This window comes from Archocentrus centrarchus, chromosome 22 (genome assembly GCF_007364275.1).
Source record: "Archocentrus centrarchus isolate MPI-CPG fArcCen1 chromosome 22, fArcCen1, whole genome shotgun sequence".
In the NCBI taxonomy this organism is placed as follows: Eukaryota; Metazoa; Chordata; class Actinopteri; order Cichliformes; family Cichlidae; genus Archocentrus; species Archocentrus centrarchus.
The window spans coordinates 14,658,048-14,675,273 of NC_044367.1; the positions used below are offsets into that span (position 1 = coordinate 14,658,048).

General features: G+C 38.9%; 1 protein-coding gene across 1 annotated transcript in view; it reads left to right on the forward strand.

The window, feature by feature from the left end:
* The first annotated feature begins 863 nt into the window (after positions 1-863).
* The window catches only part of LOC115772713 (uncharacterized), a 34,786-nt gene continuing 18,423 nt past the window's right edge, over positions 864-17,226 (forward strand). The window contains exons 1-21 of the mRNA XM_030719106.1: positions 864-985; positions 1,275-1,379; positions 1,615-1,757; positions 1,857-2,054; positions 2,142-2,333; positions 2,667-2,832; positions 2,943-3,048; positions 3,223-3,320; positions 7,721-7,765; positions 8,053-8,157; positions 8,403-8,545; positions 8,693-8,890; positions 8,979-9,170; positions 9,508-9,673; positions 9,771-9,876; positions 9,961-10,054; positions 14,781-14,827; positions 15,955-16,016; positions 16,304-16,408; positions 16,654-16,796; positions 16,941-17,138. Of these exons, the coding sequence (XP_030574966.1) occupies positions 1,280-1,379; positions 1,615-1,757; positions 1,857-2,054; positions 2,142-2,333; positions 2,667-2,832; positions 2,943-3,048; positions 3,223-3,320; positions 7,721-7,765; positions 8,053-8,157; positions 8,403-8,545; positions 8,693-8,890; positions 8,979-9,170; positions 9,508-9,673; positions 9,771-9,876; positions 9,961-10,054; positions 14,781-14,827; positions 15,955-16,016; positions 16,304-16,408; positions 16,654-16,796; positions 16,941-17,138 (2,607 nt within the window). The 5' untranslated portion in view covers positions 864-985; positions 1,275-1,279. The remainder of the gene's footprint in view (positions 986-1,274; positions 1,380-1,614; positions 1,758-1,856; positions 2,055-2,141; positions 2,334-2,666; positions 2,833-2,942; positions 3,049-3,222; positions 3,321-7,720; positions 7,766-8,052; positions 8,158-8,402; positions 8,546-8,692; positions 8,891-8,978; positions 9,171-9,507; positions 9,674-9,770; positions 9,877-9,960; positions 10,055-14,780; positions 14,828-15,954; positions 16,017-16,303; positions 16,409-16,653; positions 16,797-16,940; positions 17,139-17,226) is intronic.

Here is a 17,226-nt window from a genome sequence, read left to right on the forward strand (position 1 = left end):
GTGTTGAATAAATGTCAGTGGAAAGCCTCATGAATCATAAATCAAACAATATCAAACTCAGTGAAGCGTTTATCGGAAGTGTGTGTGTCTGCACGCGTGCGTTCACCGTATCTCAAAACCATCAAAAATCTAAAAAAAAACGAGACAAAAGGAGGCGGAAACTTTGTATTTGTGAGATTTTAATAAGGCTGGAAGAGATTGTTTGGGTCAATATCAAGACAATAAATATTAGTTCAGTTTCTTAAAGAGGGAAAGATGGGGAAACACTTCAAATAAAGCCTGATCATTCATGTAAATCACAACTTTCACTGAGTGGGCGTTAGCTGGAGTGCTACCTACCATTTCAAGAAATAAAAGCACCTCTATGAATGCTTTATGTATTTTCCGGAATGATATGATCTGTTTCCTTTTAAGGTTTCAGCTAACAGGTGGATGACACATTAACACACATTGTTTTTTTTTTTCCATCTCTTTGTGATAGGAATTAAGAGTACCGGGGAAAACACAAAATTGTAACAGCGTTTTTTGTTTTTGTTTTTTAATGTGAAAGCAGTACAATACCACAAACAGACCTACTGAGTTTCTCCTTAATCTGAGTCACCGTGACCAAACCAACAATCTGCTGAGAAACCGATCACACCCTCAAAAAACAAAAAAACAAGAAAACAAAACACATCTGTTTAAACCTTTTGAGGTTTAAACAGATGATGCATGACAGTAAAGTTCACTGTTTTTGCTGAGGCTGAATAAAATGTTTCCTCAAATCAGTGGCATCATGCGATCCTCCTCTAAATGTACAACTCCACCTTTGTCTATTTAAATGATTGACTTATTTCTTTTTCTCTTTATGACCTACTGACAGCCACCTGACTGGAATACTATAGTCATAACTGTAGTTGGCTATATAAGAGCATCTCAAACAGCTCTGCATCACCCACAGGTGGTTACATCTCAGTCCTCACCACATACACTGACATCGAGGCAGGTAAGTCACGACAGCACAGATAGCAAAACACACAGACGAGCGGAAATACACTTTTCAGCACTAGAATGATGGAAAGAAAAAGGAGAATCATTCATTTAAGAAATACTTGGAGAGAGCAATCAAACAAACTCAAAGAAACAGGATATAGAGCGGATACTGCAGTAGTGTGAAAGTGGCATCCAACATTATGAGAGAAAGAATTTTTAAAGCTGACAAGAAACAACAGAAACAACCTGTGTGGTTTCCTGCAAGTATCAAAGGATCTCTGTTTTTTTCTGCTTGTGTTCAGTCAAGATGAAGTTGCTGCTAGTTGCCGCTGCTGTTCTGGCTGTAGCCAGCTGTGCCAGCATCTCTCTGGAAGATCTGGAGTTTCACGCCTGGAAACTGAAGTTTGGTAAGACAGTAGACTCTTTCTCTCTCCTCTCCTTTATTTTAGCTTCTTGCCAGATGCTGATCTTCCTGTATGGTCCTTAAGAGCCTGTCAGCAAGCTCCAAAATTGGAAAAGAAATGGGAAATCACCCTCACATGTTTACTTGTGCAAAGGTTTATAGGACTGGAAGAAGGGAAATTAGAGTTTTATTCTTTAATGAGTCATCTGTTTCTGATAATTTCCTTTTCCAACTGGCAGAAAAATCCTACCACTCTCCATCAGAGGAGACTCAACGGAAGCAGATCTGGCTCAACAACCGCAAACTTGTGCTGGTGCACAACATCTTGGCAGACCAGGGTTTGAAGTCCTACCGCCTTGGGATGACCTATTTCTCTGACCTGGTATGTGCAGAAAAAGATGTGTCATTGCAATTAGCATGTAAGGATACAGAAAATCAGAATTTGGATAAAAACCCCATTAATTTCATTCCTCTTCATCAGGAACATGAAGAGTACAAACAGCTGATTTCCCAGGGCTGCCTCGGCTCCTTTAATGCGTCTCTGCCTCGCCGTGGCTCTACCTTCTTCCGGCTGCCTGCAGGTACTGACCTGCCCGACACTATTGACTGGAGGGATAAGGGATACGTCACTGATGTCAAGGATCAGAAGATGTGTGGCTCCTGCTGGGCTTTCAGTGCAGTGAGTACCTATAACTCAGTGTTCTCTATTTTTGTAATGTCGAAACTTTTCTGTTGTCTGGTTTAATTGGACTGATCCTTATTGCAGACTGGCTCACTGGAGGGTCAGAACTTCAGGAAGACAGGAAAGCTGGTGTCTCTGAGTGAGCAGCAGCTGGTCGACTGCTCTGGAGACTTTGGCAATGAGGGCTGCGGTGGAGGCTGGATGGACTCTGCCTTCCAGTACATCGAAGCCAATGGAGGGATTGACACTGAGGACTCCTACCCCTATGAGGCTGAAGTAATAAATGCAGCGTGTAGTCAATAATCTGTTGCACCTGATTCTGATCAAATCTTTGAATGCACACTATAAAGTGTTCACCACCTGGGTATTATTATTTTGATAAATAACAGTGCTGGAGATGAAAATCAAATCATTCAGTTACTCATGATGACCTTGCATGCAAGTGGTGTACTATACTGCCATCTCATGGGCAAAAAATATATGAAATATATATAACTCAAAACCTGTTAAAGTCCAGTTTAACTAATTTATCGACTTCTTTCAAAATGTATCTTTAAAACTACAGTACTTTATGATTTAATGAATAATGGCATATCTTCTCTCGATTAGGATGGACAGTGCCGTTATAACCCTGATAATATTGGAGCCAAATGCACCGGCTATGTTGATGTGAATAAAGGTGATGAAGATGCCCTGAAGGAGGCTGTAGCCACCATTGGACCAGTATCTGTGGCCATTGATGCTTCAAGTCCATCTTTCCAATTCTACGATTCAGGTGCAGAATTTCAAGCACTGTGTTGAAGTTTTTTATATTATTTTTTCTTTTTGAATTTTCTTTTCTTTTCTTTTTTGAAACCTGTGCATCTAATTGACATGTATTTTCAGGAGTGTATGACGAGCCGGGGTGCAGCAGCACATTCTTGGACCATGGCGTGCTGGCTGTGGGTTATGGTACTGAGAACGGGCAGGACTACTGGCTGGTCAAGAACAGGTAAATACCCACATGTGATGCTCATATTTATTAATATAATTCATATAATCATATAATTCATGCAGATCACTCCTGGTAACACTCACTGAGTGCTGAAACACAACTGCTTAAAGATATCTTATTTACGACTTCACAAAAAGCTCCTGAATGTTGTTGATTTGTATCGTTCTGTAGCTGGGGTCTTGACTGGGGAGACAAGGGATACATTAAGATGACCAGGAACAAATCCAACCAGTGTGGGATTGCTACTGCAGCGAGTTACCCTCTGGTCTGAAGAGGTAAGAAGAAACTCAAACTAATTTTTCTTTTTGGCTTGACAAAAATGTATTTCAAATTCCATTAGTCTAAAATTAATCTAAATCTAATCTAATCTAAAAATACATGTGCATCCTATAGCTTATTAACTGATTTATTTATTACATTTGCAGGTCTAGGACTTTTCTCGGTGAGGTGGAGACTGGTGGCATATAATTTACCTTAATTTTTTTTTTTTTTTTTGTCAGGGTAAAGAGTCCCGCTTTGCACTGGTTTATGTTTAGTGGGACTTTTATAAGAATTGTAAATAAATGTAAAGAAATAAAATATTTCACACTGAGATGTAAACATTTACTTGTTTTTTTTTTCAATTTATTGGCGATGTGTGGCTTAATAACCATGCAGTTATTAATCCACTGTTATCCTGAACTGAGATGTTCAGCTGTGGGATCCATTTCTATCCACTTCTCCAGATTTTGTGTTCCCCAGACAATAAAGCCAACTGACTGATTAACCTCCTGGCTTTTCCTAAAATATCTCAATATTTAGAAAATATGCCATTGAATGATACAGTATACACTACCACAATGATACAGGACACACCATCACAGGGGATTTTAAATCAAACAATCAAGATGTGATTGAAGTGCAGACTGTGAGCTTTAATTCAAGGGGTTTAACAAACATGTTACAGTAACTATAACCATTTTTATACATAGTTCCTAATTTTTAGATGCTCAAAAGTAATTTGACAATTCACTGACAGCTTTGTGGCCACATGGGGCCTGTTCCCTTGTTATTTCATGACTAAGGAAACAGATATAATATATGAAGTTGATTCAAAGTGTTGCATTTTATAGCCTTTCACTGTAATTTTAATTATGGGACCCTAAGAGATGTCAGTACAAGTGAGGGGGACCAACATTATCCTAAAATAATAATAACCCATCAGAGTGATAGCAAAAACTTCATTAGACTAAATGAACAATCTGATTCATTCCTAAGAAGAATGACTGCACTGGCGAGCTCAGCAACACCAACATGCCTCAAAGATCACAGAAACAACTACATGATGACAGAATTATTTCCATGGTAAAAAAAAAAAACAACTTCACAACATCTAACCAAGTCAAGAACACTCTTGAGGAGGTGGGTGTATCATTGTCAAAGTCTACAATCAAGAGGGACCTACATGAAGCTGAAGGAACACGAAAGCAAGACTTTGCCAGAAAACATCTAACATCTGTGGTTCCTGAGTCTGTGGTCTCAAGGTATTTAGGTTTCTGGGTTTGTGAGCAAAAGAGAAGTTATTTATATTCAAAATCTACAATATTTAGTCCTTTGAATTTGGTATTATTTTCTAGTGCTGTTGAGTTTTGCTATCTATGCTCCGAGTTTTTAATTCTTCTTTTGATGGTTCTTGGTTTCATTTCTATTTTGCCCGAGTCTTGTCTCTGTGTTTATTTACCTTTTTGTTTTGGTGTCAAATCTGTATGTTTGAGTCGTAGCTCATGTTTTATTTTGATGGTCTCTTGTTTTGTGAGCTTTGTTTTGAGTTTTACTTCCTCTGTCTCGTTATTCCTGATTTGTTTCTGCTGTGCTCCCACCTGTGTTTTCTACCTTCATTACCTGCTGTGTAATTATTGTCTTCCCTTGTCCTCTGTGGTGTCCTCCCTGAGTTTAAGTTCACTTCCTGCACCTGCTCCTAATCCTGCCTGCCACAGATTTAAGACACTTCGTCATTGTGCAAGCGCAGCCCCAGCTCAAACCAGCTTCCCAGCACAAGTCTGCTGACACTGGATTTTCTGAAACTGCATTTACTCCATGAGTAAAACTGACTCATTCCTGTGTGCGCTTCCTGAGCCAGCCAATCTAGAGACTGAGTTTTCTGGTTCTCAACTGAATTTTGGGTAGAGACTGAGTATTCTGAGTTGGGCAATACAACTTCTGAATTTTATATATCTGAGCAGGCTGGTAACAGGACCGTTTTCCACTATGCTGAGCTGGCCAATTCTGTAACTGTTTGTTCCTCAAACAAAGTGACTGTACATGTTGTTCACTTTGCATTATTGTATTTTAATTGAAAATAGAAAAGGACAATGAATTATCAACAATAACTCTTTTTCAGTAAATATTTTTGAGATAAGGATTTTTACATTTTTATAAAATGACCTTGAAACTGAAATCATAAGTTCTTGGGTCCCAAAGGAATATTTCTAAAATATTTCAACAGAAATTAACAGGAGTGAAAACATAACCTCCTTCCACCCATCAGTGTGGCTTGTGGCATGCAAACGTACAGGATGAGGTCATGCACCTGACAGAAAGAAATATATCCTCACAAAAGAAGTCAAACTGTGACAGGAAATAAACCACCTGACTTGATCATCACCCCAAATGATGTATTTGCATGTTTTCTAAAGATTACACATTACACATTTCAAAAATATCGTACCTAATATGTTTAACAATCAATTGTGCTCTGCTCAAAATATGTGAAAGATGGTTTTAATGTTAACATTATTCATAGTTTTTTTTTTTTTTTTTAAACAAATGAAGTTGCCTGAGAATGGTGCTCAAACACAAGCTGAGTTTTAAGACAGCACACATTTCATCCTCATATCCTGGGACTTTATGTCAAAACTGGACTCATTACTTATCTTCTTTCAGCTTACATAAACTACTTCCAACTGGTATAAATAATAAAAATTAAATCAGAAATGTGTATACAGCCTCAGATACTGACTGTAAACCTCAGGTGTGACATAACAAGACGTTTTCAGAAGAGGAAATTTCATTTTAGAACCAAATGTCTCCCCTCTGGTTTCCTCTGTCTTTGAACTTTTTTCCTGAATGTAACATTTCTTACTTCGTTCCATTTACACTTTCTTTAGGATTTTGTGTTTTGAGAAAGGTTATGATTCATCAAATGCACACACACACACACACACACACACACACACACACACACACACACACACACACACACACACACACACACACACAAAGCAAAACAAACAAAAAAAAAAAAGACCAAAAAAGTGAAGGATGATTTGTCTGGCAACAGTAACACAGTAATGGAGCCAAAGAAAAAACAAGTTAATCAATTAATTAATTGGTATGTAAGGTACTGTGTGGTTGACAGACATAATCAAGCATACAGCACTTTTACGAGCCTTAACGTCTAGCTCAGCTAATCTACTGATCTCATATTTTTCTATACATCCAAATGGTAAATCTCATATTTTGGCAGCCCAGTTTTTTTCCTGCCTACAGCTGCTGTGGATCTGCATGCTACTCCTCAACCCACTTTCACCCCAGCTCCTCCTCAGAAGCAGTGTGGCTCCTGCCCTTCATTCTATAAAGTAAATACCCTGCAGGGTTAGAGAGAAAACCCCGGGAATCAGATCATCCCCTGCATACAGGCTGCTTCTGTAGCCTTTGGCTTGTAAGATAAAAAACATGGGCAAAATTCTAAAAGTGGAAAATTCATTTCGTTTAAGAATGTCTCCTCTATGGTGTCTTCTGTCTTTGAACTACTTTAAATAAGTAGATTACTTCTCTTCGTGCTCATGCCGGTTGTTATTTCGATTTATGCAACACACGCATGACCATAGTGAGAGCAAACGTACACATTATGAATGAAATTGTGCTCTGTGGTAGATTGCAAACTGCAGTGAAATGATACAGGCGTAAACAGCGATAATAGCAGCGACCTAGCGGCGGAGTCTGCGAGGTGCGGTCCTTTGAGAGGCAGAGGAGCGCAATCTTTGTTGGATTTGAATCAGTACGTTTTGCATCCAATAAAAGCAAAGATGTTAACAAATAAATTGGAAAGTAATCTGGCAATTTAGTGATATTTCCAGAGCTGTGGTCTTGACTGGTCTTGAAATAAAATCCCGAATCCGAAAGGTCCGAGTCCGTGACAAGACCGAGACCATGAAAAAGCGGTCTCGAGACCGGTCTCGAGACCAAGACCGATCTCGAGTACTACAACACTAATGCTCAAACCAACTATTTCACGTGAACGCCCGAGGGAAAACCCTAGTTAGAGAGTTGATAGGAAGTACCTACTCTGAGCGGGTAAGTACTTCCTTAAAAATGAGTGGTATCATGTGATCTTCCTCTTCGTGTGTAATCTTAATTGCTTGAAATGAAGGCAACTGGAATTCTTTTTGGTTCATGAATCAAACCAAAGAATCAACAAAAGTACCAAACACAGAACATAACTCCATTTGCTACAATGTTCTGAATGACTGAGAACATACACAGACTTTTAATGTTTAGCTCCGCCTTTGTTTCAATAGCTGACATTCTTTCTGTTTCAGTTCCTGATAACCACCTGACTGGAATATCCCAGTCATACATGCAGTCATTTATATAACTTCGCTCTGACACAGACCTATTTCACCCACAGCTGGATATATCCCCGTTTTTGCAACAGACACAGACACTGAGACAGGTAAGGAGCTACAGCACAGATAACAAGACACACACAAGTGCAAAAATTAATGTTGTGGTGATGCACTGATGGGAAGAAAAGCAGAGAATCATTAATTTGAGAAAGAACTGGAGGGAGAGATGAGGTAGAAACTCAAAGAAACCAATTATTGAGCAGATGGAAGTTTGAAATTGGCATCCAACATCACGACAGAAAGCATTTTTGAACTGAGCAGACAAACATCAGAAACAAGCTGTATGTTTTCCTGCAAGTCACAAAGGATCTCTGCCTTGTCTGCTTGTGTTCAGTCAAGATGAAGTTGCTGCTAGCTGCTGCTGCTGTTCTGGCTGTAGCCAGCTGTGCCAGCATCTCTCTGGAAGATCTGGAGTTTCACGCCTGGAAACTCAAGTTTGGTGAGACAGTAGACTCTTTCTCTCCTCTGTTATTTTAGCATTTTTTCAGATGATTTTGATCATGTTTTAAGATGTCAGCAAGCCTCAAACTTGGAAAGAAAATGTGACTTCATGCTTATATGTTTACTTGTGTAAAAGTGTATGAGACTCAAGTAAAGGAAAATCTCATCGCTGAATTTTAAAAATTCATTAATGGTTGATTTTCTTTTATTTGGTTTCTGATAATTTCCCTTTTCAATTGGCAGCAAAATCCTACCACTCTCCATCAGAGGAGACTCACCGGAAACAGATCTGGCTCAACAACCGCAAACACGTGCTAATGCACAACATGTTGGCAGACCAGGGTTTGAAATCATACCGCCTCGGTATGACGCACTTTTCTGACATGGTATGTGCAGAAAATTAATGTGTTATTCAGATTTTACTCTTCACCATTTGAATTGTCATCAAATAGATTTAGTTGCATTTAGCATAAAAGGATACAGAAAAATCTTTGGGTAAAAAAAAAACATAATTTTTTATCTCTCTTGTCCAGGAACATGAAGAGTACAAACAGCTGATTTCCCAGGGCTGTCTCGGCTCCTTCAATGCTTCTCTGCCTCACCGTGGTTCTGCCTTCCTTCGGCTACCTGAAGGCATTGATCTGCCCGACACTGTTGACTGGAGGAAAGAGGGATACGTCACTGATGTCAAGTATCAGGCGCAATGTGGTTCCTGCTGGGCCTTCAGTGCAGTGAGTACCTGTAACTCAGTGTTCTCTAATTTATAATGTGGCAAACTTTACTGTTGTCTGGTTTAAGTTGGACTCATCCTTACTGCAGACTGGTGCACTGGAGGGTCAGAACTTCAGGAAGACAGGAAAGCTGGTGTCTCTGAGTGAGCAGCAGCTGGTCGACTGCTCTGGTAGCTTTGGCAATGAGGGCTGCAATGGAGGCTGGAAGGACCGGGCCTTCCAATACATCCAAGCCAATGGAGGGATTGACACTGAGGACTCCTACCCCTATGAGGCTGAAGTAATAAATGCAGCGTGTAGTCAATAATCTGTTGCACTTGATCTCTTATTGATGTAAATCCTAATCGTTGAATGTACACTATAAGGTGTTTATCACCTGACTATTATGATCTTGATAAATAAAGAGTTAGAAATGAAAATCAAATCATTCAATTATTCATGGCGGCGGAGATGTAAGTGGTGAACTATACTGCCATCTCGTGGACAAAATATATATTTAATGACTTCAAACCTGTTACAGTCCAGTTTAACTAATTTACTGACTTCTTTCAAAATGTATCTTTAAAACTACAATACTTTATTATTTAATGAATAATGGCATATCTTCTCTCAATTAGGATGGACAGTGCCGTTACAACCCTGGTAATATTGGTGCCAAATGCACCGGCTATGTTGATGTGAATAAAGGTGATGAAGATGCCCTGAAGGAGGCTGTAGCCACCATTGGACCAGTATCTGTGGCCATTGATGCTTCACGTCCATCTTTCCAACTCTACAATTCAGGTGCAGAATTTCAAGCACTGTGTTGAAGTTTTTACAAATTTTTTTTCTTTTATTTCCTTTTTTGAAACCTGTGCATCTAATTGACATGTATTTTCAGGAATATATGATGAGCCTGCATGCAGCAGCACATCCTTGACACATGCTATGCTGGTTGTGGGTTATGGTACTGAGAATGGACAGGACTACTGGCTGGTCAAGAACAGGTAAATACCCACATGTGATACTCATATTTTAATTCATGATCATTTTTTTGCTACTACATGTTGTTAATTTGTACCTTTCTCTAGCTTTGGTCTTGGATGGGGAGAGAACGGATACATTAGGATGAGCAGGAACAAATCCAACCAATGTGGGATTGCTACTAGAGCAAGCTACCCTCTGGTCTGAAGAGGCAGAAAGAAACTCATACTTATTTTTTCCTGGGTTGGTGTTTAATGGAATAACTTTATAAAGATTGAAAATATATGTAAAAGAAAATCACACTAATATGTAAAAAATGTACCTGTATGTGTTTCACTGTGTTGTTCATGTGTGGCTTTATAACAATGCAGTTTTTTTTTTTAGCTTTACAAACTGTGGTCTGTTGATCAATCCACTGTTATTCAGACAGAGATCCTGAACATCTGTGGGATGCATTTTTAGTTTTCTGCAGACTTTTGTGTTCTCCAGAGAATAAATCTGACTGGTGATCGAGCCCTGTAGAGCTTCCATGGAATGTCTCAGGAATTATGAGAAAATTTGCCATGAAATGATGCAGTAACATGTGAAAAGGCCGAGTACTGCACTTTCATCCATTCACATTAAAAGTTAGCTCAAGTCAAAGGTCAGTCATGACAGGATTTGCATTTATTATGTTTGGTTGGATAGCTTGCCAATGCTGTTTCTACCGTCAGGTCAACATTTATGTGTATCTAATATTTTAATTTAATTAAAATCAGTGAATCACCTCAGACTATGGATTCTAAACACAAATAAATTGTTACTAATTCTTGACACATAGATTGATAGCATGTATTTATGTCTACATAAAAAACCAAAAAACATATCAGCAAACAGATACCAGCACGGGTGTTTTTCATGTTAATAATAATAAATTGTGAAAGAGTTGGGACCTGCAGCTACAGTGGAATGCACATGTACAGGTTGATTAAATTCAGTTTTATTTATTTGACACCAAATCATTACAAGAGTCACAGAAAGAGCCAGAAAAAGCCACACTCAGAGATGGACAGCCATCTTCCACATCATGTTTTGTGTTTTTCAAGTAACATTTCTTGCTTAATCTTTCAGATTTACTTTTGCATTTTATGGTTTGTGAAAGGTTATCTAGGAGTCATTCATCAAACGCAGGTAGGGAGACATAAAATGAAGAGGTCAAAGTGAAAGAAAATGGAAAGGCTCCTAGGTTTTTGAGATACCCCACACCAGAGGAAGAAGAAAGCACATTAGTGTTTGTCCTAGATCTCTGAATTATGAAATGGAGCTGAGATTAAAATCCTTTACGGCTGGTATCTAAGTTGCCAGTCCCCTTGTACTAATATTGGCACAGAATCTTTAGCAAAGTTAGAAGCTGTGGGCATATAAATTATAACTGATATAGTCCAGTGACCAGAAATGTGGATACAGCCTCAGATACTGACTGTAAACCTCAGGTGAGACATAACAAAATGTTTCAGAAGTGGAAAATTCATTTTATAAAGAAATGTCTCCCCTCTGGTTTCCTCCGTCTTTGAACTTTTTTCCTGAATGTAACATTTCTTACTTTATGTTTCCATTTGCACTTTCTTTAGTATTTTGTGTTTTGTGAAAGGTTATGATTCATCAAATGTACACAGACACACACACACAAAAAAAAACAATAAATAAAAAAAACCCAAAGAGATTTAATTGAATGATGATTTGACTGGCAACAGTAACACATTAATGGATCCAAAGAAAAAACAAAAGAACAAATTAATCAATTAATTAATTGCTATGTAAGGTACTGTATGCTTGACAGACATAATCAAGCATACAGTACTTTTACGAGCCTTAACGTCTAGCTCAGCTAATCTGCTGATCTCATATTTTTCTATACATCCAAATGGTAAATCTCATGTTTTGGCAGCCCAGTTTTTTTTTCCTGCCTACAGCTGCTGTGGATCTGCATGCAACTCCTCAACCCACTTTCACCCCAGCTCCTCCTCAGAAGCAGTGTGGCTCCTGCCCTTCATTCTATAAAGTAAATACTCTGCAGGGTTAGAGAGAAACCCAGGCAATCAGATCATCCCCTACATACAGGCTGCTTCTGTAGCCTTTGGCATGTAAGATAAAAAACATGAAAACATGCAAAATTCTAAAAGTGGAAAATTTCGGCTTGTTGTGTCTAATGATGACTGGTGTGACGAGTCTTTGTTTTAGTGTCTCTGTGCTTGTCACCTCTCGCTTTCAGCTACACGGCGACACCAGCACTGATGCTCGTAGCTCTGCAAAAAGGAGAACTGAGTGACTAAGCTTCTTTCTGCCAGCACATACAGCAGCCTCTTCCTCTGAGCCTCCCTATGGTGACACACGGTAACGTGGTAACTTATGGACTCAGACTGAAACGCCTACTGAAAATCCAGAGTGGGGCCTTTAAGGAGGTTGGGTGGAACTTGTTACCTTCTGGCAGCTCCTGCAGCAAAGCTGGTGTCACACATCATTACTATCATTTAAACAAAGAAATCTTTTCAGGTGTCACAGTCACTGCATTACTCTGCAGTCTTGGGGTGTCCATAATGTGTTGCGATACATACCACGTTCAAAGGTTTGGCTACCAGCTATATGAAGGATTGGAGACTTACTGAAGCAGCTCAGATCTCACAGGTCTTCATCACCTGACTCACCTCATTATTTTTCTAAATATCAAAGTTGGAGATGCAAATCAACTCATTCAGCTGATGTTAGTCACGATGGTGCTGCAAGCCATCTTGTGGCCATTCCCTGTAATCACAACAACAAGGCCTCTGTTAACAGGAAGAAACCTTCAGCAGCTCAGGAAATGAGGCCAGTCTGCCTCCACCGGTTGGGTGAAGGTGAAAGAATGATGAGTCATGCTCCTGAGGAACTGTTGCTCAAAAACAAGTCTAAGGTCAAAGTCAAATTTTGATTTGTGAAATAACTTTATCATGCTTCCAAATTATGCATTTGGATGATTTTGAAAGATTGCAGATTAATCATGTGTTTCATGAAGTAGAGTCAGTTCCCTTCCCCTCGTGTTTAGCAATAAATTTTACTCTGCATAGAAAATGTGGCAGAGGCTTTAATGTTATAAACAACTTGCAACTTTGTAGGTCTCCAGACACAACAGGTTGGCTGAGAATATTGATTAAAGACAAGCTGAGCTTTCATAGATAACACAAGACAGAGCACATTTCACCCTCATATCCTGGGGCTTTATGTCATACCTGGATTAATTGCTTATACTTGTTTCAGCTGACAAAAACTGCTTTGAACTGGCTTGAATAATTCAAAATAAAAATATTTTTGTTGTTCAAAAAGTTTGAAATGTGGCCTCAGACGCAGGCTCAGCTATTAGCTGATTCTGTGACCTTTGGCTTGTAAACCTCAGACGAAAGATGAAAGCTGTGAATAAGAAGAATCAGAAGTGTAAGCTTATTTTTCTAAAGCAATATTTCCTTTCTGATTTCTCCTTGAGCTTCCTTATTGATGTAATATTTCTTGTTTTCTTTTTCCTTTTACAGTTTTCCTTTAACATTCTGTGGTTTGAGAAGGGTTATCTATTACCTCAGAAAAATAAAGACTTTTTCCGTGTCAGAAACTGAGTTAAAGCAGAGCTGTGGAGGTTTTCCAAAAACAGCAGACTTGCTGGAGTTATAACATTTGAGTTGACGCTGCATTCAAACAGAGGTGGTAAAAGTACAGACATTCTGTACTTAAGTGTACAGCAAGCTGACCTGTTTATCACGCACTACACTGCAGTATTTTCATGCAGTCTTTGAATTACACAAAGTTAGCATACCTCAGTGTGTTTTGCAGTTTTTACCTTTAAATCGAACCTTCTTCCTCTCCTGTCCTCTTTCTTACATCTCTGAGTGAACTCTCTTTCTTTTCTCTCCCACAGCAACTTTTCTTTTAGCTAGCAGACACTGTGTGACAAGCTGCAGACACCTTTTGTGTTTTTGCTGATATTTATCGAGCATTTAGAAACGTTCCCTTTAAAATTACCTGCAACACATCCCTTTATTTTCACTCTTCTTCAGTACCGCAAGAACGACTTCCGGACATCTGCGGCCCCCTGCGCTATAAATGATACATAAATCATATGGTTTTGCCTCTTTAATCTGTTTGCATTCGATAAGCCCCGGTGATTAAGGATACTTCACTACAATTGTCTCTTATGTGTTACTGTTCCTCCATTTAGCCTCAGATCGTTTGATGCTTGACGGCGCAGTGACCGGAACTGCAAACTTTTCTCAGACACGTTAAACCTAAAGTAACGAGTCTGTTTTGAAAATGTAACGAGTAGGAATTACCGATATTTGTATAAAAATGTAGGGAGTAAAATTAAAAAGTAGTCAGAAAAATAAATACCCAAGTAAAGTACAGATACCTGAAAAATCTACTTAAGTACAGTAACGAAATATTTGTACTTCCTTACTTCTACACTCAGATGACACTTAGCTGGAGTTGATTTGACCCTCCAATACTTGTTCAAATAAATCAACTTGCATTCACGAAGGTGGCTCACTTTTTACTTGGGTAAATCGCTATGTTAACTTATACTGTGAACCAAACCTGTTCCGGAGCAGGTTTGGTTCCAGATTAGAGATCGGCAGGTATGAAATCACCGCCTACTGAACCAATCAGTTCATCAAAAAATAGCGTCACCATTCCAGGAAGATCCCTCGGACCACTGTAGGGTGAGTCTAAAGTTTTTTAAGCAGTGTTATTTGTGTATTGTGTTTGTGTTTTTCAAGTCTTTGTGTTTCCCTGATGAGAATCAGAAATAAATATAGATTCTTAGTCGCAATTTTATTCTTTGATTTTTTTCTTTTTTCTGTTGGCAGCAAACAATTTCACAGCAGTTTTATTGTTCTGTAAGCTTTCACATATGATCCTAAAACAGGACACCTACAGTGTACTGGCTGCCTTCATATCAGATTTGTACGCAGAGTAAGCCTGTTTGTACATTTAATCTTTACTCTCAAACCTTTAAAAAGCACCGAATCTGCAGCTGAGAGAATAAAAACTAAAACTGTCGGGAGCAGGTTATGTTCAGCGTGTCAGTTTCTTTTATTAACAACACGTTTTAAGCGCAGTCTAGATTCTCTGCTGAGAGAACAGGTTTTCTACGTGCAGCTTGTTTTGCCGTACAACCGCTGAACGAAGCGCAACTGCGTGTCGCAGTGTCGCTGTGCGTGTGTTGATTTAGGAACTGTATAAATGTTACTATACTTGATTCTAATCTGGTGCTGAGTCTATTTTACATACCCGGAAATACACAACACACACCAAGAAAACCTGTTCAATCAGTCACATTAATATAACTATGACCTCCGATCTCCACGTCTCCTTTATCAGGCTGTGGTAGAGTTTTAATGTTTACACTGACCCAGTTTAGTTAGCCGTCACCTTAGAAATAAACAGCAGCACTGAGAGCGCACCCAGCGATAAAATTATTAACTGGATTTAAAATGTATATTTTACAGCTTTCTGTGCTAAATCAGCAGATTAAAAATATTCTGCAGCATTCAGCTGTTTTCCTCGCATTTTACTGTTACATTTTAAAGTTCTTTGTAGATTTTTAATCATCATTTGATAATGTCTCTGGAATAGTTGGCATAGGGATCATTTTCTTTGGAAGAAAAGTCATATGATCATTGAAAAGCTACTTTTAGATTGTTAGATGCTCAGACCAACCCTTTCATGTGAACATGCAGGGGAAACCCTTGGTTAACTTAGAGAGTTGATAACCAGCTTATGGTAAGTACTTCCTTAAATGAGTGGTATCATGTGATCTTCCTCTTGTGTGTAATCTTAATTGCTTGAAATGAAGGCAACTGGAATTCTTTTTTGTTCATGAATCAAACCAAAGAATCAACAAAAGTACCAAACACAGAACAAAAGTCCATTTGCTACAATGTTCTGAATGACTGAGAACATACACAGACTTTTAATGTTTAGCTCCACCTTTGTTTCAATAGTTGACATTCTTTCTTTTTAAGTTCCTGATAACCACCTGACTGGAGTATCCCAGTCATACCTGCAGTCATTTATATCAGAACTTCTCTCTGACACAGACCTATTTCACCCACAGCTGGATATATCCCCGTTTTTGCAACAGACACAGACACCGAGACAGGTAAGGAGCTACAGCACAGATAACAAGACACAGACAAGTGCAAAAATTAATGTTGTGGTGATGCACTGATGGGAAGAAAAGCAGAGAATCATTAATTTGAGAAAGAACTGGAGGGAGAGATGAGGTAGAAACTCAAAGAAACCAATTATTGAGCAGATGGAAGTTTGAAATTGGCATCCAACATCACGACAGAAAGCATTTTTAAACTGAGCAGACAAACATCAGAAACAAGCTGTATGTTTTCCTGCAAGTCACAAAGGATCTCTGCCTTGTCTGCTTGTGTTCAGTCAAGATGAAGTTGCTGCTAGCTGCTGCTGCTGTTCTGGCTGTAGCCAGCTGTGCCAGCATCTCTCTGGAAGATCTGGAGTTTCACGCCTGGAAACTCAAGTTTGGTGAGACAGTAGACTCTTTCTCTCCTCTGTTATTTTAGCATTTTTTCAGATGATTTTGATCATGTTTTAAGATGTCAGCAAGCCTCAAACTTGGAAAGAAAATGTGACTTCATGCTTATATGTTTACTTGTGTAAAAGTGTATGAGACTCAAGTAAAGGAAAATCTCATCGCTGAATTTTAAAAATTCATTAATGGTTGATTTTCTTTTATTTGGTTTCTGATCATTTCCCTTTTCGATTGGCAGCAAAATCCTACCACTCTCCATCAGAGGAGACTCACCGGAAACAAATCTGGCTCAACAACCGCAAACTTGTGCTAATGCACAACATGTTGGCAGACCAGGGTTTGAAATCATATCGCCTCGGTATGACGCACTTTTCTGACATGGTATGTGCAGAAAATGAATGTGTTATTCAGATTTTACTCTTCACCATTTGAATAGTCATCAATAGTTTTAGTTGCATTTAGCATAAAAGGATACAGAAAAATCTTTGGGTAAAAAAAACATAATTTTTTATTTCTCTTATCCAGGAACATGAAGAGTACAAACAGCTGATTTCCCAGGGCTGTCTCGGCTCCTTCAATGCTTCTCTGCCTCGCCGTGGTTCTGCCTTCCTTCGGCTACCTGAAGGCATTGATCTGCCCGACACTGTTGACTGGAGGAAAGAGGGATACGTCACTGATGTCAAGTATCAGGCGCAATGTGGTTCCTGCTGGGCCTTCAGTGCAGTGAGTACCTGTAACTCAGTGTTCTCCAATTTATAATGTGGCAAACTTTACTGTTGTCCAGTTTAAGTTGGACTGATCCTTATTGCAG